General features: G+C 40.7%; 1 protein-coding gene across 2 annotated transcripts; it reads left to right on the forward strand.

The window, feature by feature from the left end:
• The first annotated feature begins 568 nt into the window (after positions 1–568).
• LOC308290304 (uncharacterized protein) lies at positions 569–4,895 on the forward strand. 2 transcript variants are annotated; one of them, XM_080732089.1, is made up of 6 exons: positions 569–701; positions 894–965; positions 1,292–1,378; positions 1,485–1,563; positions 1,772–2,088; positions 3,636–4,895. In XM_080732089.1, the coding sequence occupies exons 3-6, from the start codon at positions 1,319–1,321 to the stop codon at positions 3,645–3,647; spliced, it is 468 nt and encodes a 155-aa protein (XP_080588215.1). In that variant the 5' UTR covers positions 569–701; positions 894–965; positions 1,292–1,318; the 3' UTR covers positions 3,648–4,895. The 2 variants fall into 2 exon arrangements, with proteins under 2 accessions (XP_080588215.1, XP_080588216.1); XM_080732090.1 differs by lacking the exon at positions 3,636–4,895 and having other exon boundaries at positions 1,772–2,146.
• Positions 4,896–20,117: the final 15,222 nt, after the last annotated feature.

Genomic DNA, 20,117 nt, shown 5'->3' on the forward strand with positions numbered 1-20,117 from the left:
TTGGTTCCATCTGGACAAAAACGTACCGTTACGTGTGGTAAAAGTACTCAAATGTTTTTACTTTAAGTACAAATATCAATAATGTAATGTAGAAATACTCTGTTACAAGTAAAAGTCTGGAATTCAAAATGTACTTGATAAAATGGCTAAAGTGTTGGCATCAAAATGTACTTAAAGTGCCAAAAGTAAAAGTACTCTATGCAGAATGTCCCATTTCAAATATTTTGAAAATGGCAGATCTACATGCTCACAATGTGTCGCACTGTGAGCTTGCATTGGAGTAAAAGTACTCCAAAGGCACTCAGCTTGTTGTGTATTAAAGTACAATAATTTTGATCTGTGATATAGAGGAGTACAAGTATTGGAAATTGGAAATAATTCAGCTTGTAGTGGAGTAAAAGTAAAATATTTGGATCTGAGATATAGTGGATTAAAAGTATTGGAAATTGATAATACTCTAGTAAAGTACAAATACCTCAATATTGTACTCAAGTACAGTACTTAAGAAAATGTACTTAATTACTTTACACCATTGTGTTACCCTTGATTTTAACCCTGTATTCTCCTTTTATTTCCAGTATAACATTTCAGGATGATGTATTCTATGGAGGAGCTGTGTGCTTTGGTTAGCGTCAAGTATGTCAGGGGCAGACATGACGAGGCAGAGACTGTACTAGAGAGCAGTGAAAGCAGCGAAGAAGGTTTGTGGGATAAAAAAAAATAGAAAGAAAAATAGGAATAAGTCAGCTCAGTTTAATGATGTGTGTAGTGATTCTGGCTGTTGTGCAACTTGTGTGTTTAATTTGGAAATCAAAGTGTTTTAATCATGAATTACAATAATTAGCTGCTGTATTCAGTGTTCTAATGATAATCTGTATCTTTGACTTTCCAAGATGCACATGATTGTGACCAAGTTGATGCTGCCAGTGCTGGGTCAGCTGTTTTGATTCAATCTGGGAGTGAAGGTATGTGGTGTGTTATGAATTACTAGCCCTTACCCGTTCAAAGATATGAGCTCCGAAATGATGTGCAGTGTGTGGGTTATGGGATGTGCATATGTGTATATGAGGGATGGAAAGTAACTTTAACTGGTGCTTGCATGCTAATATGTAGGAGCATCAATGTAAGAAATACCCGTTCCATTTAACAGCTACAGAGATACTGTGTACCGATCTGCATGATTTTTGGACAACATCTGTAACAGTGCCAGAATCAGAATCATACTGTACATGACCAGAAAGCGCCTCACACTTAATGTGAGAACATCTCATATTTCTTTTCTGTTCTTTAGGTGCAGACAGAGTTGAGCCGGACTCAAATGTGGAGGATGAAGATTCTGAAGGAGTTGAGGATGACGACACAAGTGGGGACGAAGAAGGTTTGTGTACAACCAGGCTTAAGTCAGCCAGAGCAAAGAATGCAAAGTCCTAGCAACACTGAATTATGTCAACGTGTGCATTCTGTTTGTTCCTCTTCTTTCCCAGATCCGCTTGATCGAAACTGGACACCTGACACGTGACCAACATGGTGATTCTCCTGGTGAATCGGAATCTGGAAATGAAGGTGTTGTCATTATTAATGTGTGTAATGTAGTATCTTGCATGGTGCATGTTTGCTATTTAACTCTTTTCTTTCAACTACACATCCATACAGTACACATGTACATACCCACACAGATGTGCACGCAAGGGGCTGCACAGATACACACAGAGAGACTCGCACACTAATGGTCTGAATGACAAATTTTCTCTCTTTTTGTGACACAATATAGGACTTGAGGTGGAAGAAGACTCCTCAGGTGTTGATGCTGGTCTCTGTAGGAAGAGGAAAAATCCAGAGGGCTGGAAGAACAACATCCAGAAGAGGCGTAGAATGATAGGCCAGTCATATCTCGGGAGGAAGAATCGAGAGTCAGTGTTAAAGGAGGGAAGAAAAATGGGTGTGTCATGTCAGTCTGCAGCCTGCCACAGGTCCAGTAAACTGCACTGCAGAGAAGTGGAAGAGTCGAAGCGAGAAGAGATCTTCAAGTACTTCTGGGAGAAATTAGACTGGCGTGAGAGGAAGATTTATGTTGCATCATTGGTAGAGGTGAGCAGTGTAAAGCGACGGAGGACAGGAGCAGAGAAATCCAGGAGGTCGGCATCCATTTTCTGTCACCTTGTCGTAGATGGCAGGAGACTCAGAGTGTGCCAATGCATGTTCCTGTCAACCCTAGGCTTGAAGCAGTGGTCTTTTTTGAAGTGGGTAGGAAGAAGAGGGAAAAGCCCTACTGAGGAAGATAAGCACTACTGCCGGTCCTCGTCCTCTAAGATGTTAGCCTGCTTCCAGACCAGAGACCCCGCCCACTCTCAGATTGGACTCTTTCTCTGGTCTGGAGCTGAGTACAGGAATCACTTTTTATTTTCGGCTGCTCCAATGAGCGCGGGGGGTGGGGGGTGGGTCTAACGAATATCCAATGCGCGCAGCAGTTGAAACGATTCAAACGAAGTTCACACACAGGCAGGCTGAGGAAGGCACACACACACACACACGCTGAGTTCACCAAGCTGTTTATGTTGATTACATGTTTCTGGTTGCAGTTCTGTCACTGGCACAGACAGAGACACACACACACAATCACACACACACAGTCCGCGACCGTGCGTCGCGTCCACCGTGCGTCTCGATCACCGTGCATCGCGATCACTCGCGCGCGCACGCTCGCAAAAAAGTCCCTCCCTGTAAATTGCTTAGAATAGAGCACAGTTTCAGACTAAAGCGTGAGCTGAGTCTGAGATCAGGCTACTAAGATGTACCTGGAGCCTGTGTTCAAGTCCATCAATCACCTCCATGCAGAGTATATCCGTTCCAGTGCAGACCATGGCATCCAGGCGCTGTCAAGGCAAGTGTTCACCAGAATGTTTAAGGACTTGAATTACTCTCTTTTTCACCCGAAGAAAGACCAGTGCGATACCTGCTGTGCGTTCAAGGCTGGGAACATTGAGGCTGCCACATGGAAGGAGCACTGCAACAAAAAGGACACTGCACGAGCCATGAAGCAGAAGGACAAAGACGAGGCAGGTGAGAAGACCTTGGTGACATGCATGGATCTTCAGGGGCTCCTGCTCTGCCCCAAGCTACAGGCCTCATCCCTCTATTTCAAGACCAAGCTCTGTGTCCATAACTTTACCATGTATGACATGACTTCACATGATGCATCAAATTACTTATGGCACGAGGGTGAAGCTGGTCTCTCTGCCAACGAGTTTGCTTCGTGCATCGTGCACTTCCTCGAAGAACATCCCTCTTATGATGAGTACATCCTGTGCACAGTGTGATTGAGAGAAGACTGAGGAACAGAGACATCTGCATTCCAGCTGAGTATGTCGTTGCCATCCGGGAAGCCCGTACCAATCCCAGGCCATACCAAGTGAAGTATGTAGACCACACTTTCTTCAAAAACTTCAGCCAGGTGAACCTCTGCAAAGCCATCCGCCCGGGAAAGGTCACTGGGGATCCCACCGTGCATGACCTCCGAGCAATCGGGTATTTGAATACATAATAATGACATAGCTGCGGAAACCAAAACAAACATTATTTAATGATTATTAAAACCTGACTTTTCCCCCCTGTCACTGTCCTTGTATTCATCCTAGGTACAACGTTGATGGCAGTATGGAGTACAAGATCGACCACTCAGACGCCTGGAAGCCCTACGAGTCCCCATCACTGAGGAGGAAGAGCAACATCACCACAGTGTCCCCACTCTACACTTGCCGCCGCACCATTAAAGCGATGAACTTCAAACATCTGCAAGAAATGAAGCAGGTGTTGCCCAGTGATTTCCATGGCTTCTACAACGCCCTCCGCTATGAGCACGAGGAGTGATGGTTTCTCTGTTTTTCTCTCTCTCCGTCTGACATCACCACATAGAATCGCAAACTTGACTGAATGGACACCTTTACAAGATTTCATATTTAGATTGTAATTAGAGAAAAGACAAGATGAGTGTTAAAATGTGTTAATTTTCTTCTATAATTTTAGCGATTTTGATTACATTGCTTTCAGTGCTTGGGGACATGTGTACAATGGCTAAATATGTATTTTTAGATACAATAAGTCCATTCAAAAAGAGGCACCACAATCTTTCATGGGCAGATGTTACTTATGGGGGCTAGTAGTGTCACTGTAAATTGTAATAAAATAAATTGCCAGCTTATTGTGTCTAAAAGGACACATTTAGGCACTTGCACACATGCACTGAAATAAAGTATTTAAAATCGCTAAAACAATAGAACTAAATGAAAACATTTAACTCTCCCATCTTTGCTTTTCCCTAATTACAATCTAAAATTATGAAACCTTGTATGATATTCTTGCTCTGGGGTGGCATCGTTACCAAAGTTCCTAATTCCCACTGGGTTCATGTTCCTCCCTGCCTGGACAGGTGTTATGTCGACAAGTGTTCTGCTCAAAGTGTCCTTCTCCCTCATACAGTCTTCACTACCTGGAATCCAGCACACAGTGGTTAATGTGTTTCATGTGTGCTCTGTTACTGTTTAAAAATAGTTTAGGGCAGTGCAATGTTTATGTATTTGCTTATTTGTATTCTTATTTATTTGCCCATTTCTAATATAATTACAGCAGAATGCACTTTTGAGATGTTGAAATTTTACACCACAGTAGGGACATCTATCTTCATTGTTGAGGTCTGTGAGATTTGACATTGTCTAGGAGTCAACTTAGCCAATGAGTCTAGCCTTAGTAGGTTGAAGAGCGTTGTAGAGCTGAACAGACACTTAACCTATGGTCCTTCCATTTTCAGTTCTATGTAATGCCCTTTCCAGGCACTGTATTACTGTTACAACACCTACATTAGAAATACTGAAACCCTCCTCCAAACATCCTTTACATCTCTAAACAATCACACCGATAATTTTGTACAATTAATTCTGCAAGTTCTATTATAATTAGTTTTCATGTAGAAAGAAGCTAACAAATAAGATTCAGCAATTGAACACATCATTGAAACGGGGACTCAGCAGGAAAATCTGTTTGATTAACTTGGTTGCCACACACTGTGGAGCCACTGTCTAATAAAATATAATTCTGTGCAGTTGTATTTGACTATTGTAGCATGTTTTCCTTCCAGCCTAAAGTTGATCTTGGTCATCACTGTCTGCTAACATCAATGTGAAATAACCTATTGTACATGAACACTTATTTAGCTTGGTTATAACATCAGAGGGTCTGCTGGTAAGTAAATAAATTACATTAGGAATTGATTACATTCTTTATTAGCAAAATGTTCATTAATCCAGGTTGTACAGTCAAAGTTGTACTGTAATCTGTTATGAAACACTGTTCATCATAGTAACTAGTTTGTTTTGGCCAAAGGGTCTGTTTTTGTAATCATCCATTTCACATTTCATGGATGCTATGTACATTAAATGTCAGAATAATAAAATACATTAGGCTATTGTGCCCATTGTATCATCAATCATAAGAAAAAAATAAGAAACAATAAATATTGTATTTACAGTAAAAAGGTCAGGGCCGGATCAGGTTAATTGTCTAGTTTTGATTTGCAGCATCTGTAAGTGACCTTTATCAGTGCTTTTATCGTGTGTATTAATAATATATGCATTTCTATTTTATTTAATGTATAAAAATGATTGATTAGTCAATTTAGTCAATAGTTTAAAAACAAATATCGTGTGGATATAGGTATATTATGTGAGGAACATAAACAACAGATTACTCACTTTTACCAGACATGGCAACTGCTGCCAAGAATGGAGAATTATGATTGGCTAGTGGAAAGGCCGCACCCCCATTGGCTCTCTGCCGATCACGTGATTATTGGCCGGTTCATTCGTGTGCGTGAGCGTTTCATTCGTGTGCGTGAGATGATGAAAGCATTCGTGATGAAGTAAACCAACAAAACAACTCGTAAATCAGTAAGAAAATATTCGTATTTTGTCTTGTTTTTTTGTTTTGGCATTATAATCACTGCAGCTTCCCCAAAAACATTCATACTTTTTTTTTTTTTACGGATATTTTTTTCCAATTAATTTGTTTACGTATAGTTTTTTTGGTAAAAATGTTTACGAGTAAAAAAAAGGCAAAGTACGAATACGAATTTGTTTTGTCCTAAATATAACCCCATACAAGGCTTATACAGGCCAACCAAACTGTGTCCCTGGCAGGTGCTTGTAGATCTGCGAGGTGCTTGTAGATCTGCTGTATTGGGTTGAGCCCCCCTCACCCAAAAAATATTTATGGAATAAATACATTAAATATATATGAATACGTGAAGGACAACTGCCTACATGCGGCTTACTTTGAATATGGATGGACAGAAGTTTTAGATTTTTACAATATGTTTGGAGCAATTTATTACAGATTTTATGCCCCTCACAAGTTTGGATCATGCACTGTACACGGGCAATAGATTGTGATTCTGTCTGTACACGGTGGGCTGTTCCAATAGCTTTGAAAATAGCCTGCCACACTGTGGAAATGTGCTTGAACTGCAAGATTCCTAGCAGTTATAATAAGGAACACATAAAAAGGAATAAAAGATCATCCAGACGGCTGATGGGCGATCAAGTGGCGTCCATACGTAGATGGGGTCCCAGAGAACATGCAAAGCCCACCCCCTTATTTTTCACGCCCACAGGATCCATATGGTGGGCCATGGAAATTTGGTGCCGTACACCAGCAATAGCACTGGTTGTCGTGTACGCAAATAACGATAGGGGTAATAATAATAATAATAATATGAAGACTTTAATAATATTTAGAAATTCAAATTTTCAAAAAGGACTGTAATATTTTTTTTTAAAGGGAACTGTAATAAATCCTTAAAGTTAAAGAAAAATGACACCAATAAAAATGTTTCATCGTTTTTTACAGATGAATGAAGACATAATTAAAATTGAATAAACAAATAAAAATAAAGAATAAAGAATGAAAACAAATAAAAGATGAATTAAAAAGTCCATAAGTCCACTGATCGGATGCGATGACGGTGGGGCATGGAGAGACGTCGGGGAGGACATGCAGAAGCTGTGGGTTCTTCTGGGTCGTCTTCTTTCAGGTAGTTCCTAGGTAGCAGAGAACCTGGCCAGTTTACTGTTTTCAAAACAATCAATTCTTCAGGTAGTGTTTGTACTACATGGCATAACTTCAACAGTGCAACAGAAACTCACCGACCAGGCACAATATGACTCGTGCCTCTGCGGTGGAATGGTACCCACTGTCCTGGCCTCAGGTCTGGTGGTTCGTCTGCACCCCGCCTCAGTCGTGGTGGTTTTCCGGTGACCCGATTCTCCTTCCCCACACTCTGCATTCCTCTCTCCGTCCAGTCTCAGCCCATGTAAACAGAAATATTTCAAATTAAGTTTCAAATAAATCTTAAATCAATGAAAAACCAAATTAAATCAATTAAAAATAAAAATAAAATATATTAAAAATATAATTTAAACCTTAAACTCAAACATACTTAAACATACACTGTACACATACAGTAGCAGTGAGGAAGGGATACAGTTGCACTGTAAGTGCTTAGTAATACGCCTTAAGGGCGAGAAGCGACCTTGTGTCCTTCTCAGCAATGGGGTCTAAAGGTTGTTATGGTAACCAGGGAACAGGAGATTTATGGGTAATGAAGTTTTTCTAAAATGTATTCATAACAAGACAGGATAGAACATCAACAAAATACTTTAGACAGAAAACAATTTAATGTTGACGAAAACTAGGAGAAAGGAGGTCTAAACCGAGACATGTTCCCAAAACATGATATCAGACACAAAAACAATCTGACCTTGGCAGATGCACACAGTCATACATACGCTGCACTCAGAAGTGCACACACACACTCACATTCACGCTCACTTGCACGTCCACAGACGGGAGGAGGACGAGGAGAGACAGAGTGAAAAGAGATAAGGGGTTAAAGAGACATTCACGCACACACACACATACAGTACAGTAAATTCATTCTCACAGAATCCATTCTCAGATACACCCAGAAGCCTCCGGGAGGTTTTAAAACTTAACGTTACAATAGTTTAAATTAATTTAGACATCATAATTTGAGTTAGTTATTCTTAGTCTTAAATCTTAACTTTAATTTCTCAGAGATATTTTAAAACGTCTTAAAAATATTATTCATTGCAGAAAACAGAACTGGTCAGTAACATAGTCAAAGATAAAATATTGTTTCTCACTTTCCAATGGCCTGGCGCCAAGCCATGAAAGTGAGAGACCCAAATAAACCCAGTATTATCGGTACAGTGAACATAACAGTAATAGACAAGTACTGACCCTTCATAGGGTCCAGACAAACAAGCTATAACCACAACTGACTAGAAGTACTCGTTAAATTCAGGCTGATGGGGAGAAAACATAATTCAAAATCATCTTAATTATCATTACATTAACATCGTTAATTCAAAATTCAAAGACACGACACGTTACGGGGACTAAGTAAATATGTACTTATCTTAATCAACTTAGGAATTTGCCAGGCGTGGAGATCCCAAAGCACCGCACACGGGGAGCATCGGTGGAGTATCCAACCCTTCGTCACACGGTTCGGTGCTGATGGATGTCCACGCGGGTCCACATTAATCCAAAATCAGATAACACTGTTGTCCAAATAAAAACCTTTGTCTGAAAATACAGTAATTATAGAGATTTCCTGGCTCTTTTAAAGCGTGTCGGAGGGTTTTGGCCAGCCCTGGTGAGAGAAGGACCGTACAGTACCGGTCCTCAAGTCCTCCCTGGCTGGTCAAACGCACCGCAGCTTTTCCAGTCGAGAAGGACCATTGAAATGTAAATAATTAATTCATGTTAAATAAATGTATGGAATATGGATAAAATCCATATCCAAAATAAGAGAGACGAGGCAAAGGACTGTATCTTAGATTGCTGTATTTGAAGAGAGCAGACAAGGAAGACAGACAGTGAGCATACCATAGTGGTAGCTTTCTAAATCTCTCTCTCTTCCAAGATGGAAGTTAACAAGTATATAAAGAGTACAGTTATAACAGTATAAGTCGTGGGACTCATTGATTGGTTCCCAGATCATAACAAGGAAGACAGTGACACGTAGTGTTGGTAATTTTCCACTAGTGACATACAGTATAAACCAAAACATGATTATATCATGGCAACCAAAGTTACTATGACCTGTAATCTATTAGCCTGAGCTTACAGTATCCGACCAAAATATGGTCTCCTATACTGTAAGTTCAGTTCATAATATATCCTTATATGGTCATATGAGCCTCGTACACAAACCATACAATTATGTATCATAATTTATATCCTATCACAGATATTTCCAGCTATGACCTAAGGTAATTTACGGAACATATACATGACAACATTTTTATTATGCCTGTATCATAGTACAACATATTGTCTTCATGCTGTATATTTGGTTCATAGTTGACCAGATATGGCACTTCCATGGAACTCAGGATATGTATCAGAAATGTTCTGTTTCATGACCTATCAATATCAGTTAAATATCTCACCCAAAACAGGCCAAATGGCAAAAATCTGTAGTAAGAATATTTGATATGAGTTCAGTTTCAGTCGCGGCCTGAAAAGAATGAGAACCACTTACCGGTATGTGTAGACTCCACATAAGTGGTTCTACATTGTGTAGAGGATTCTTAGGCCTATAGGCTGTATTGTAAGACAAGCTATGACTCATGGCTCATGGCTCTGAACATTTATACTCAATACAATACATTGTCTCACTGTGAGAGCTGTGAGACATAATGACGCGCTGTGAGCTGCTAGACATTTCAGGAGGTATGAGCCAAGTTGTTCACAGGCTGTGAGACGTCTCAAATGACGTCCATGAGCCAAAGAATCTCACAGAGGTTGTCTTACACAGTCTTTTTTTTTTTTTACAAATGCTGTAGCCTACATCAGGGGTCTTCAACGTTTTCAGGCCAAGGATCCCTTAGTTGAGAGAGAGATGAAGCAGGGACCCCCACATTTTCATAGATTCCATATAGTTTCATCGTTTGACAGCACACTCATCAGTGTATTTTGGATTCATGTTAATTTGTGTTTTCAGATATTTACTTGAACCGTCAATACTTAATAAACTTGACCTTCCACTCTGTACTTAGTTTGCTCTTTTTCCCCCTCTACACCAAAGCTCTTTGACGAAAATAGCCGATATGAGCTTGTAGATCTGCTCATTTTGGCTAAGAATTCTATGAATATTCTAAGAATGGACGCTAGTGTTTAATATAAAAAAAGAGAGATAAAAAGTTTCTATCACACAAGATTTGGAGGACCCCCTGTAGTACCTCTGAGGACCCCCTGGGGGTCCCGGACCCCCTGTTGAAGACCCCTGGCCTACATACTACATCAGGTATATAGTATGTCCTGATCTATGATGTAATGCTGATGCATGAACAGATCTACGAGCATTGTGAGCCTGTAGATCGGGTATATATATTCTGCGAAGAGATTTTGTGTAAAGGGGGACCAAGTATTGAGCCCTGAGGGATCCCGTCGGGTCAACTAAAGTATATCGGGTTCAAGTGGTTAATTATTACACAGAAGAGAGAACACGTAGACAAAGCGCACTATGGAATACAGCACACCTGTTCACAAAGATGCAAACACACATCGTAGTATACACAAACACACTGTCCTCATTGGACAAACACCTACGTTCTCTGTGGAATAAACTCCCTGTCACACAGACTCAATTCAATTCAAAAGGCTTTATTGGCATGAGAAAACATACGTTTACATTGCCAAGGCAGAAGTGTACACAGTACAATACAATCAATCAATATAATACAATCAAAATAAACATGTACAATTTGAAGGGGCGGAACAGTTTTCATGTATGGAGATTACTCGATGCAGACAGTGCAAGGACGTGTACACCATGATCGATAGTATTTAAGGTGGTTGTGTTCCATTTGACATCCTTCTCCTATCACAGCAGACTTCCGTCGTGGCCTGAATACTCACCTCTTCAGACTCCACCATGGCCCTTAGCACTTACCGTAGCACTCTCAATGACCATACATCAAAGCTATTAGCATTCTTAGGTTTTATATAAAGTCTTTTACCGGTTAGGTGCTTGGTCTACCTACGTCATTTCTAGATTGATAATTCTATGCATTTGATGTATTGGTGTTGATGTATTGATTACCTTGCTTATTGTATTGATGTATTATCTTGCTTAAGAGCTTGTGCTAAAAGCCTAAATTGTAAATGGTTCTCACTCTCTCACGTGGTGTTGGTTCCATGGCTTCTCTCTGAGTGATTTGTATCCCGTGATCCCAGCCTGTGTGTCAGGATTGAATAAATCTCGCTGGCTCGGTGGCCGCAGCTCCAATCGCATGTCGACGGGACGCCTGATGTCATTTGAAGGTTAGACGAGTGCGGGATTGGTCCTAATGCGCAGCAGCCTGCCAGGACACGTTGGCTGCATCATTCTGAACCTTGATGGAGGCACTTATGTACACACGCACTGGCAACCACGCATGTGAACACATGAGCACGAGCACACACACGCACACGCACACGCACACACACACACACACACACACACACACACACACACACACACACACACACACGCAGTGTTTCCCACATGACTGGTTGACATATTATCCGCCGTCACTTTCCACCCCTCGTCCTCCGCTGCTTGTTTGTTTTGTTCTTCATGTTTCATTTCTCTGCGCGCGAGCGCATGCACGCATGCCGCACACATGCACGCACGCACATACACACACACACGCACACACATTATGCTTCTTGTCACATGCGTTCATTGTCATGCAGCCCATCTGTCTGCTCTGAAAGGCTGCCAACATTGTCTGGCTATAGCTCACTCACATGCACGCACACACACACGCACACACACCCACACACATGAATGCACGCACGCAGGGGCGTCACAAGGGGGTGAAAGTGGGACTGAGTTACTAGGGCCCAAGGTGGAGGGGCCTTAATTATTTTATACTTTCGCTATTGAAAAATAGCAGATATACAAGCTCACAGCGCGGCACCAAGTGACGCGCTGCAAGCTTATAGATCTGCAATTTTGAAAAGTTGTGAAAATGTGTGCACCTTAGAAGGATTTCAAATATTCAAATATTTCAAGATGTTTCTAAAATAGCAGATCTACAAGCTTGTAGCTTGTACTGTATATCTGCTATTTTTCAATAACTAAAGCACAAAGTAATGCGTAATAATGCGTTCCCAGTCTAAATGGGTTAAACCCCTCTCCCTATTAAGAACATTCATAGGGGGCCCGCAGTAAATCCTTGTACCCAGGGCCCAGAATGTGGTGCGACACCCCTGAACGCACGCACAGACATTGTGAGGCACACTCAAGCAAAGTAACTCGTGTACATGAGTGCTTGCCCATAAGGCCGGCCGCCCACCAACACACAGTTTCACAAAACCACACACACACAGTGTACCAAGTCACAATCACACACAAAACACATGTAGCTTCATAGCCATTTCAAAACGCCTTTCTTGCTGCTCAGTAATAAGCGTTGCTGTTCCACTGGCATTGGCATTACAAGAATTACAACCAGGGGTCATAAAGGGAGTTCCTGGCCAAGAATTTGTATCTGTAAAAATAAGCTTGCCAGACAAGCTCAAATCACACAAACACACACCTCAGTGTAACGGGGGTGATCCGAACCTCCCCACCCTGATTCAAACCCGGGTCTCCCACGTGAAAGTCCAATATCTTAACCACTAGACCAAAGAGACATATATTTAGTCTGGGGGAGATACTAGACTTTTGAGGCTTCAAGGCTGGGGCTGCGACTCTCTCCGTCACACTCACCCCCCTTTGACCTCCTCCTACGGGGAAGCCCAAATCCGGGTCACGGCACCAATGTAACGGAGGTGATCCGAATCTCCCCACCCGGCTTCCAGGTCTCCCACGTGAAAGTCCAATATCTTAACCACTAGACCGAAGAGACATCTCTTTTTTCACCTCTTCTATGTCCTTTCACCTTTATTATGTCTTTGTAATGATCTACTTGATGCAAAGCATGGTGAGCTTGAGGAGCTGTTATTTTCTTTTTTCTTTTCTTTTTTTTAAATGAAAGTATTAAAAGCAGCGTGTGAGTAGTGACAAAATAATACGTTCAACGGATCCATTAAACCCTAACCCTCTGCCGAACTTTGATAACATGCACAGCTCCATGGTAACAGACAAAATGATCTGTCTAGCTGATGTGTAATGTTAGCTAGACAAATGTTATCTGGTTCTTGGAATGTTTGGTATGTAATGTGAGGAACGCGTTCCAAACGGTTCCGTCCAAACACCACTAATGCGCTACCATTGTCTCAGCAATTTTGGGGAATGATTAGTTTGCTTCACTCAATGTCCTGCCGGGTGCCTGTGTGCAGTTTTGAAACGGGTGATAATCTATTGGATCCACCATGGCTTGCTTGATTGAGGGAAACTTTTATTTTAACTGAGATATAAAAAATAAAAAAAAATGTCTAATCAGGCTTTTGGGAAAACCCTGGACAGTTTTTGAATTGCTTGATTCAGTATTTAGATATTTGATATACATTTCCCTCCATGTGCCCCCATTTACCCCTTCCTATACTAACCCATTATAACTTCAAAACTCCATTTTAACCATGATAGATTCTACAAAAACACTGTCCTTTTTTTCTCCGATGACTCATGACACCCTCCGAATAGGTTTGTATAAGAAGGGGGCAAATGGGGGGAAATGAATATCAAATATCTAAATACTGAATCAAACAATTCAAAAACTGTCCTGGGTGTTCCCAAAAGCCTGATTACAAGATAAAATGACCAAAAGGTTTTTTTTTTTAAAGTGAAATATCCCTTTAACAGAGAAAACACACGGCCAAGCATCTGCATGTGACTGTATGCCGAAACAACGACAAACTTGTCAACATCACGTTTTTAGAAAACTTTCTGTAAATAATTACCTGCTTCAGAAATTAATTGCACACTTTAGGTTACCCTGTGCGATGGAGATAACATCGTTGTGATGTTAATTAGACGTACAAGCTCATGAGTACTGAGGCTAGTAATTAAAAATCTGCGTGAAAGTTAATTTTTCGGTCCTACTTTAGGTTTTGTGTTGTTTAATTATGGTATCATAATTAAAATATTACCTACTGTACTCGCTGTCCTTGCACTGACTTCCAGTTAATTTCAGAAAGTGCCTTTAGAGAACACATTTTTCAAAAGTTCGAAAGTGCCTTTCTGTGTTTTCTGTTATTGAGCGCTGAGCGGTGGTGCTCCTGGACGATGATACTGTAGCTATTAGCTAAGCTCCAACATCTGAAGCCTGCCCTATACATCTTGGCACAAAGCGCTCAAAGTTTGTTGTACGCTTTGCGGGACGCTTAACCCTTAAGTTCTGTTCGGGTCATTTTGACCCGTTTTACATTTTCATTTGAAAAAAAAAGGTAGAAGTTACATTTTTTTCCACCTGAAACTCACTGGCCTTAAAGATTCTTCTGAGATGAACGTGTAAAAAAAATATTTTTGCACTACACCCATGCTACACCCCCCTCATATTTTTTGAACCTTAAGTGCTGTTCGGGTCATTTTGACCCGGAAGCACATAATTATGCACAGAAATACACAGTATTGTGCCAAAACACAGACACACAGCCCCCCCCACCTCTAACACCCCCCTTCCGAAGCCCCCCTGTCTGATTTTCATTTTTTCCTATAAGCATGAGCAATATTGCCCAGTATTAAATAAAGTTGTTTTTTACATGAATTCCAGCTAAATCAGTAAAAACGCCTAGCTCGTTCAGTGTTTAATGTGATATAGCAAAGCAGAAATGCAAACATTTACCATATATATCATATGAATTGTTTGGTATTGAGTCAAAGTCAATGTATCATGATGATTTGTTAAGTTAAAATTTATATTAGTGTTGTTTTTTTTAAACCAAATATCCCCCGGGTCAAAATGACCCGAACAGAACGAAGGTGTAGTGAATCTGAACAGAACTTAAGGGTTAATGAAATTAACTCATACATATACTGAGCACCTCTCACTTCACACTAGGTGTGATGTTTATATTTCCACGGCAATACAGGACAGTTTGTGTGTGTTTCACTATCAGGCCTGGAATTTCATCATTTTAGGGGCAAGGCCACTTAGCCTTTGGGGTTGTCCATTTCTTTTAGTCCGAGCGTTTCAGGCAAAAATCGTGCACTTTATGAAAGAAGCATGAAATTTGGCACACAGTTAGAACATGCCATATGGAACATTTTTGGCTATAGGGGCATCGCAGATTTGTCTTGGGAAAACTTGTGGGAGCCAATCAAAGTTGCTCTCATAGACTTTACTATAGAGTAAAATAACACAAAAAATAAATATGCTTTAAGTAGCATATGAGGGGTCAAACTAGGTGTTTTTCGCGATTTTGAATCCAATGCAAGCATTTGTTTTGCACGAAAAACATTCCTTTCCGAGAAACGGCCGCCACAAAACTTTGAAAAGTGATGACTCATCACTAAACCATAGTTGTATGGGGTCCGTTTTTAGCCCAAGGAATGTTTTTCAATTACATCAATTTCTGGGACTTGAACATCCACATCGGGGACTTCAATATTATCATTGGGTAGACTCAAGTCAACATTTTAGCCCATTGAAATAATGAATTGAATTTAAGGTTTACATTTAATATGTAGAATATCTGTAGTGGGTATAACAATCTGATGCTCAGCCCTACACAAATCAAAGATACTGGATAGGTTTAAAGATGGGACTCAACCAGATGAGAAATTCACTGGTGCCTACAAGTTGGCAATACAGAGAAAGAGGAGAAAGTAGTACAGTCAGCTGGGCTGGGCCATTAAAGGGAAATTTCACTTTCAAAAAAGCTTTTGGTAAGTTTATCGTCTAATCAGGCTTTTATGAACACCCTGAACAGATTTTAATTTGCTTGATTCAATATTTAGATATTTGATGTAAATGTTATCAGGCCCTCCAGGCCCAGGGTCTCTCCCCATACACACCCATTGTAACTTCAAACTCCATTTTAACCATGATAGATTCATTAAAAACACCCATAATTTTTTCTAGTGACTCATAATACCCCCCAATACGTGAGCAGGCCGTGTTTCTCCGATAACTTTTTTCATTTATTTTTAATAATTCATTTTTGTAATTACATTTTTCCCATTTTACCAAGGAATTATTAAATATAATTGAAAAAAGTTATCGAAAAAACACGGCCTGCTCACGTATTAGGAGGGTATTATGAGTCACCCCAAAAAATTAGGGTGTTTTTAATGAATCTATCACTCCATTTTTAAGAGTTTGAAGTTACAATGGGTGTGTATGGGGAGAGGCTCTGGACCAAGCCTCCTGATAACATTTACATCAAATATCTAAATATTGAATCAAGCAAATTAAAAACTGTTCAGGGTGTTCATAAAAGCCTGATTAGATGATAAAATGACCAAATGTTTTTTTAAAAGTGAAATATCCCTTTAACTCTCCTACTGCCAGATTATTTATTTATTTATTGGGTCTGGCGCCATCAAAAAGCGGCTTACCTTTGCGACGTTATAGTAGATAGACAGACAGACATTTATTTATTTTTTTTTATTTTTTTTGGTTGTGCAATAGTGCACTTTGGTCTGCCAGGCAGCAGAGGGCGGCGTCATGCGAGAATGAATGTGAATTTGCCTGTTATGTGTTGAAGAAGAAGAAGACCAGTCACTGGCCACAGAGCCTCAGAGCCAGAGAAAATCAACAAGGAAGTGAATTGTTCTCCGTTGATGTTAACGCATAATGGATTTTTTACACCATCACCGCGGAAAATGTGTTTACAGTAGACGGCCGCGCGACGCCTCATCAGCTTACAGTCATCAGACGAACGAACCGAACGAGCGCCGTATTGGCATCGAGGTTCTGTAAAAAATGGGGCGAACGTGAACGTTCGAAGCGGCGGGAGAGTTAAGGCCACCGTGGCCTCTGGACACAAGGCCAAACTGAGGGGCAACGACGGCCATGGCCTTCATGGCCTCCCTAAAATCCCTGCCCTGTTCACTATGCAACGTCAGCTTACTGCTGACGTGTGTCCATTTCCTCCAAAGATTGAAACTTTCTTTAAAGTGCTGCTGAAGTGGCTGTGAGTATATGCATATTTTATTTGGTCCTTTGCAGAGTATTGGAAACTTTTTAAACCCTCACAGTCAGCCCCCCGTGCAGGAACAAATTAATTTGTAGTTGAAGGAAGTCATACTGGGGACACATTATACATTTTTCATTTCAAATGAATACATTAAGCTTTTTTTTCTTTTTGCACTCACAGTCAGTTTTCAAGATTGGGATGAGTTTGAGTTCAGAATAGATTAAATGTCAACAGACCAGACATAACACACGGTTAAGTAAGTAGTCAACCTCACCCCTCTCAGGAAGACATATCAAAAGCTTTTTAGATTAGATCATTATGAGTTTAAAGTGTTAGTTCACCTATTTTTGACATAAAGCTGTGTGAAATACTTGCCATTAAAATAGTGGTTACAAATGTATTAATTCATTAGCAGAGTCCCGTGGTCAGAGTTCTGGTCAGTTTTAGATGAATATAAAGTAGTTCCGGTGATTTGGCAGAGGCTCATGGCCCAATCATTAAAAACAGATGAATCCACAAAACTAGCATCATTTGTATTGTTGACCTATTTCTACCAAATAGACCAACTTTCGTTCAACTTTGACCCCCCTATCACATGGTACTATTTTTTGTGTCCAGTATCACTACGCCGCTGCAACGTATTTCCCAAAAACAAGGTGCTTTGCAGTCAGCTGATCAGAACGAAACCTCGCTCTATATGGTAGAAATAGGCCAACAATACAAATGACGCTAGTTTTGTGGATTAATCTATTTTCAATGATTGGGCCACGCCAAATGGCCCCCACCCCATTGGAACTACTTAATATTCATTAGAAACTGACCAGAACTCTGACCACGGGACTCTGGTAATCAATTAATACATTTGTAACCACTATTTTAATGGCAAGTATTTCACATAGCTTTATGTCAAAAATAGGTGAACTAACACTTTAATGACTTATTTCTGGACATCTGGGCACAAATGAATTGTCCATCAGTGCAATCCAGGGTTAGAGACCCTCACAGACAACACCATACATTACAGACTGTTTAAATGAGTCTATAGGGGCCTGTGATTGTCTTCATGCTCAAACAAGTTCAACATTCAGCAAGTCTACAGACATGGAGGGGAGGAGAGCCTAAGAAGCACCCTTAAAACATGTAGCTCGCTGGCATCCTTCAGAACTGCCCTGAAAACTCACCTTTCAGGAGGCCAGAGAAGGAGGTAGTTATCACTTCTCCCATAGACAGGCGAGAAGTGAGCACCCCCTTACCTTAGCCCACCCCCTTGTTTCCCCTACCCTGATAGTGTTTTTTATAACTGCGATGATTTTTGAATTTGTTTCTTTGCTTGCAGTTTGTTATATCCTATGAATTTAATACCAACTACTTCCGACATAAAAAAGACTGTAAAAAGGACTTATTTGGGATACTCCTTTTATGCAGGGTGTTTAACTGTACTGTACTATATTTTTGATTGTATTTGATCTAAGTTCAGTCACCCGAGAGAGACTTGGAGTAGAACCGCTGCTCCTACACTTGGAAAGGAGTCAGCTTAGGTGGTTCGGGCATCTAGTACGGATGCCTCCCGAGCGCCTTCCCAGGAAGGTCCTCGATGCACGTCCCACTGGGAGGAGACCCCGTGGCAGACCAAAGACCAGGTGGAAGGATTACATCTCCAAACTGGCTTGGGAACGCCTCGGTATACTCCCTGAAGGAGTGGAAGAAGTTGCTCGGGATAAGGAAATCTGGAAGTCTCAGTTGGAACTGTTACCCCCACAACCCGACTCCGGATAAGCGGTTGAAGATGGATGGATGGATGGATGGAACCAGCAGTGGCGTCAGTTCAGCAAAAGCTAGGGTATGGCAAAGATGGGAGTCCTCATGGAAAAGAGGCATTACATTTTGGATAACACGGTTCTATTGTGAAAATAGCAGATCTACATGCTCACAACGCCTCGCGCTGCGAGGCGTTGTGAGCATGTAGATCGGCTATTTTCACAAAAAACGACTTTTGTCAGTTTTTTACACAGGTTTCTATGGTTTCTTGGGCTGGATATGGCAGCCTGAAACGGTTGTTCAAGTGCAGCTAAACATGGCATGTTAGTAAACGTGCCACAATTAACAATAATGCATTGCACCTGTGCAGCTGACATGCGGAACCTGGGAATATACCACTCTGTCAAGATGGAGAGAACCTGGGAATATACCACTCTGTCAAGATGGAGAGAATATAATTATAATACCTTGTAAAAGTGACCATTTTGTAAAATTTTGCATTTGTAGTTATTTTACTGTAATTTAACAACATAATAACCAGCACAGATAGACAAAGAGACATTCATGGATTTATATTTAAAAGTAACTTTTATCTTCCCCCCTGGACCCAGGGTATGGCAGCTGCATACCCCTGCCATACCCAATTGACGCCCCTGGGAACCAGGAACAATGGCTATGGAATAAACCATTTTTTTGTTTTGTTTATCAAAGCCAGTCAGTGCAAAAAGGCAGGTACTCTCAATCTACCACCATGGACAGAAGGTCACTACAAGTTGTAAACCACAAAACAGAACCATGTGTACCATGACACATTTTACTATCGACAAATGGTGCTAAAGTGTACTACAATGTCAAATATGTGGTATTTTTTACGCAAATTTGATTTCTACGTGTGAAGTTCCTTTTGCATATTTATGGAATTTTGTTCAATTCGTACCACAGCAATATGTAGTAGAATACACAACACAAATGGACTTTTTCATTTGCAACCCACAAAATGCAAATGACTTTGCTGGCATTGCTGCAGAAGATTTTCACTTTATCAGTCAGATGAGCATTGCTGCCGGCACATGATGTTGTGCTATTTGGACTGTCCCCGGACAGTATATCGTCACTGTCGGGTAGAAACCTCGTATCTCCAAGTTTCAAGTTTGTACGTTTTTTCACCAAGTAAAGCCCTGCTTCATCATACAAGGCTGTCTCACAAA

Source organism: Nannobrachium achirus, assembly GCF_963921795.1.
Source record: "Nannobrachium achirus genome assembly, chromosome: 8".
Classification (NCBI taxonomy): domain Eukaryota; kingdom Metazoa; phylum Chordata; class Actinopteri; order Myctophiformes; family Myctophidae; genus Nannobrachium; species Nannobrachium achirus.

What these genes read in the sequence shown, in the direction of transcription:
- LOC308290304 (XM_080732089.1), top strand. Translation starts at nt 1,319, where the DNA reads ATGTGGAGGATGAAGATTCTGAAGGAGTTGAGGATGACGACACAAGTG. An exon ending in CACAAGTGGGGACGAAGAAG is followed by an intron (nt 1,379 to 1,484) that starts GTTTGTGTACAA and finishes CTTCTTTCCCAG; the next exon opens with ATCCGCTTGATCGAAACTGG. An exon ending in ATCGGAATCTGGAAATGAAG is followed by an intron (nt 1,564 to 1,771) that starts GTGTTGTCATTA and finishes GACACAATATAG; the next exon opens with GACTTGAGGTGGAAGAAGAC.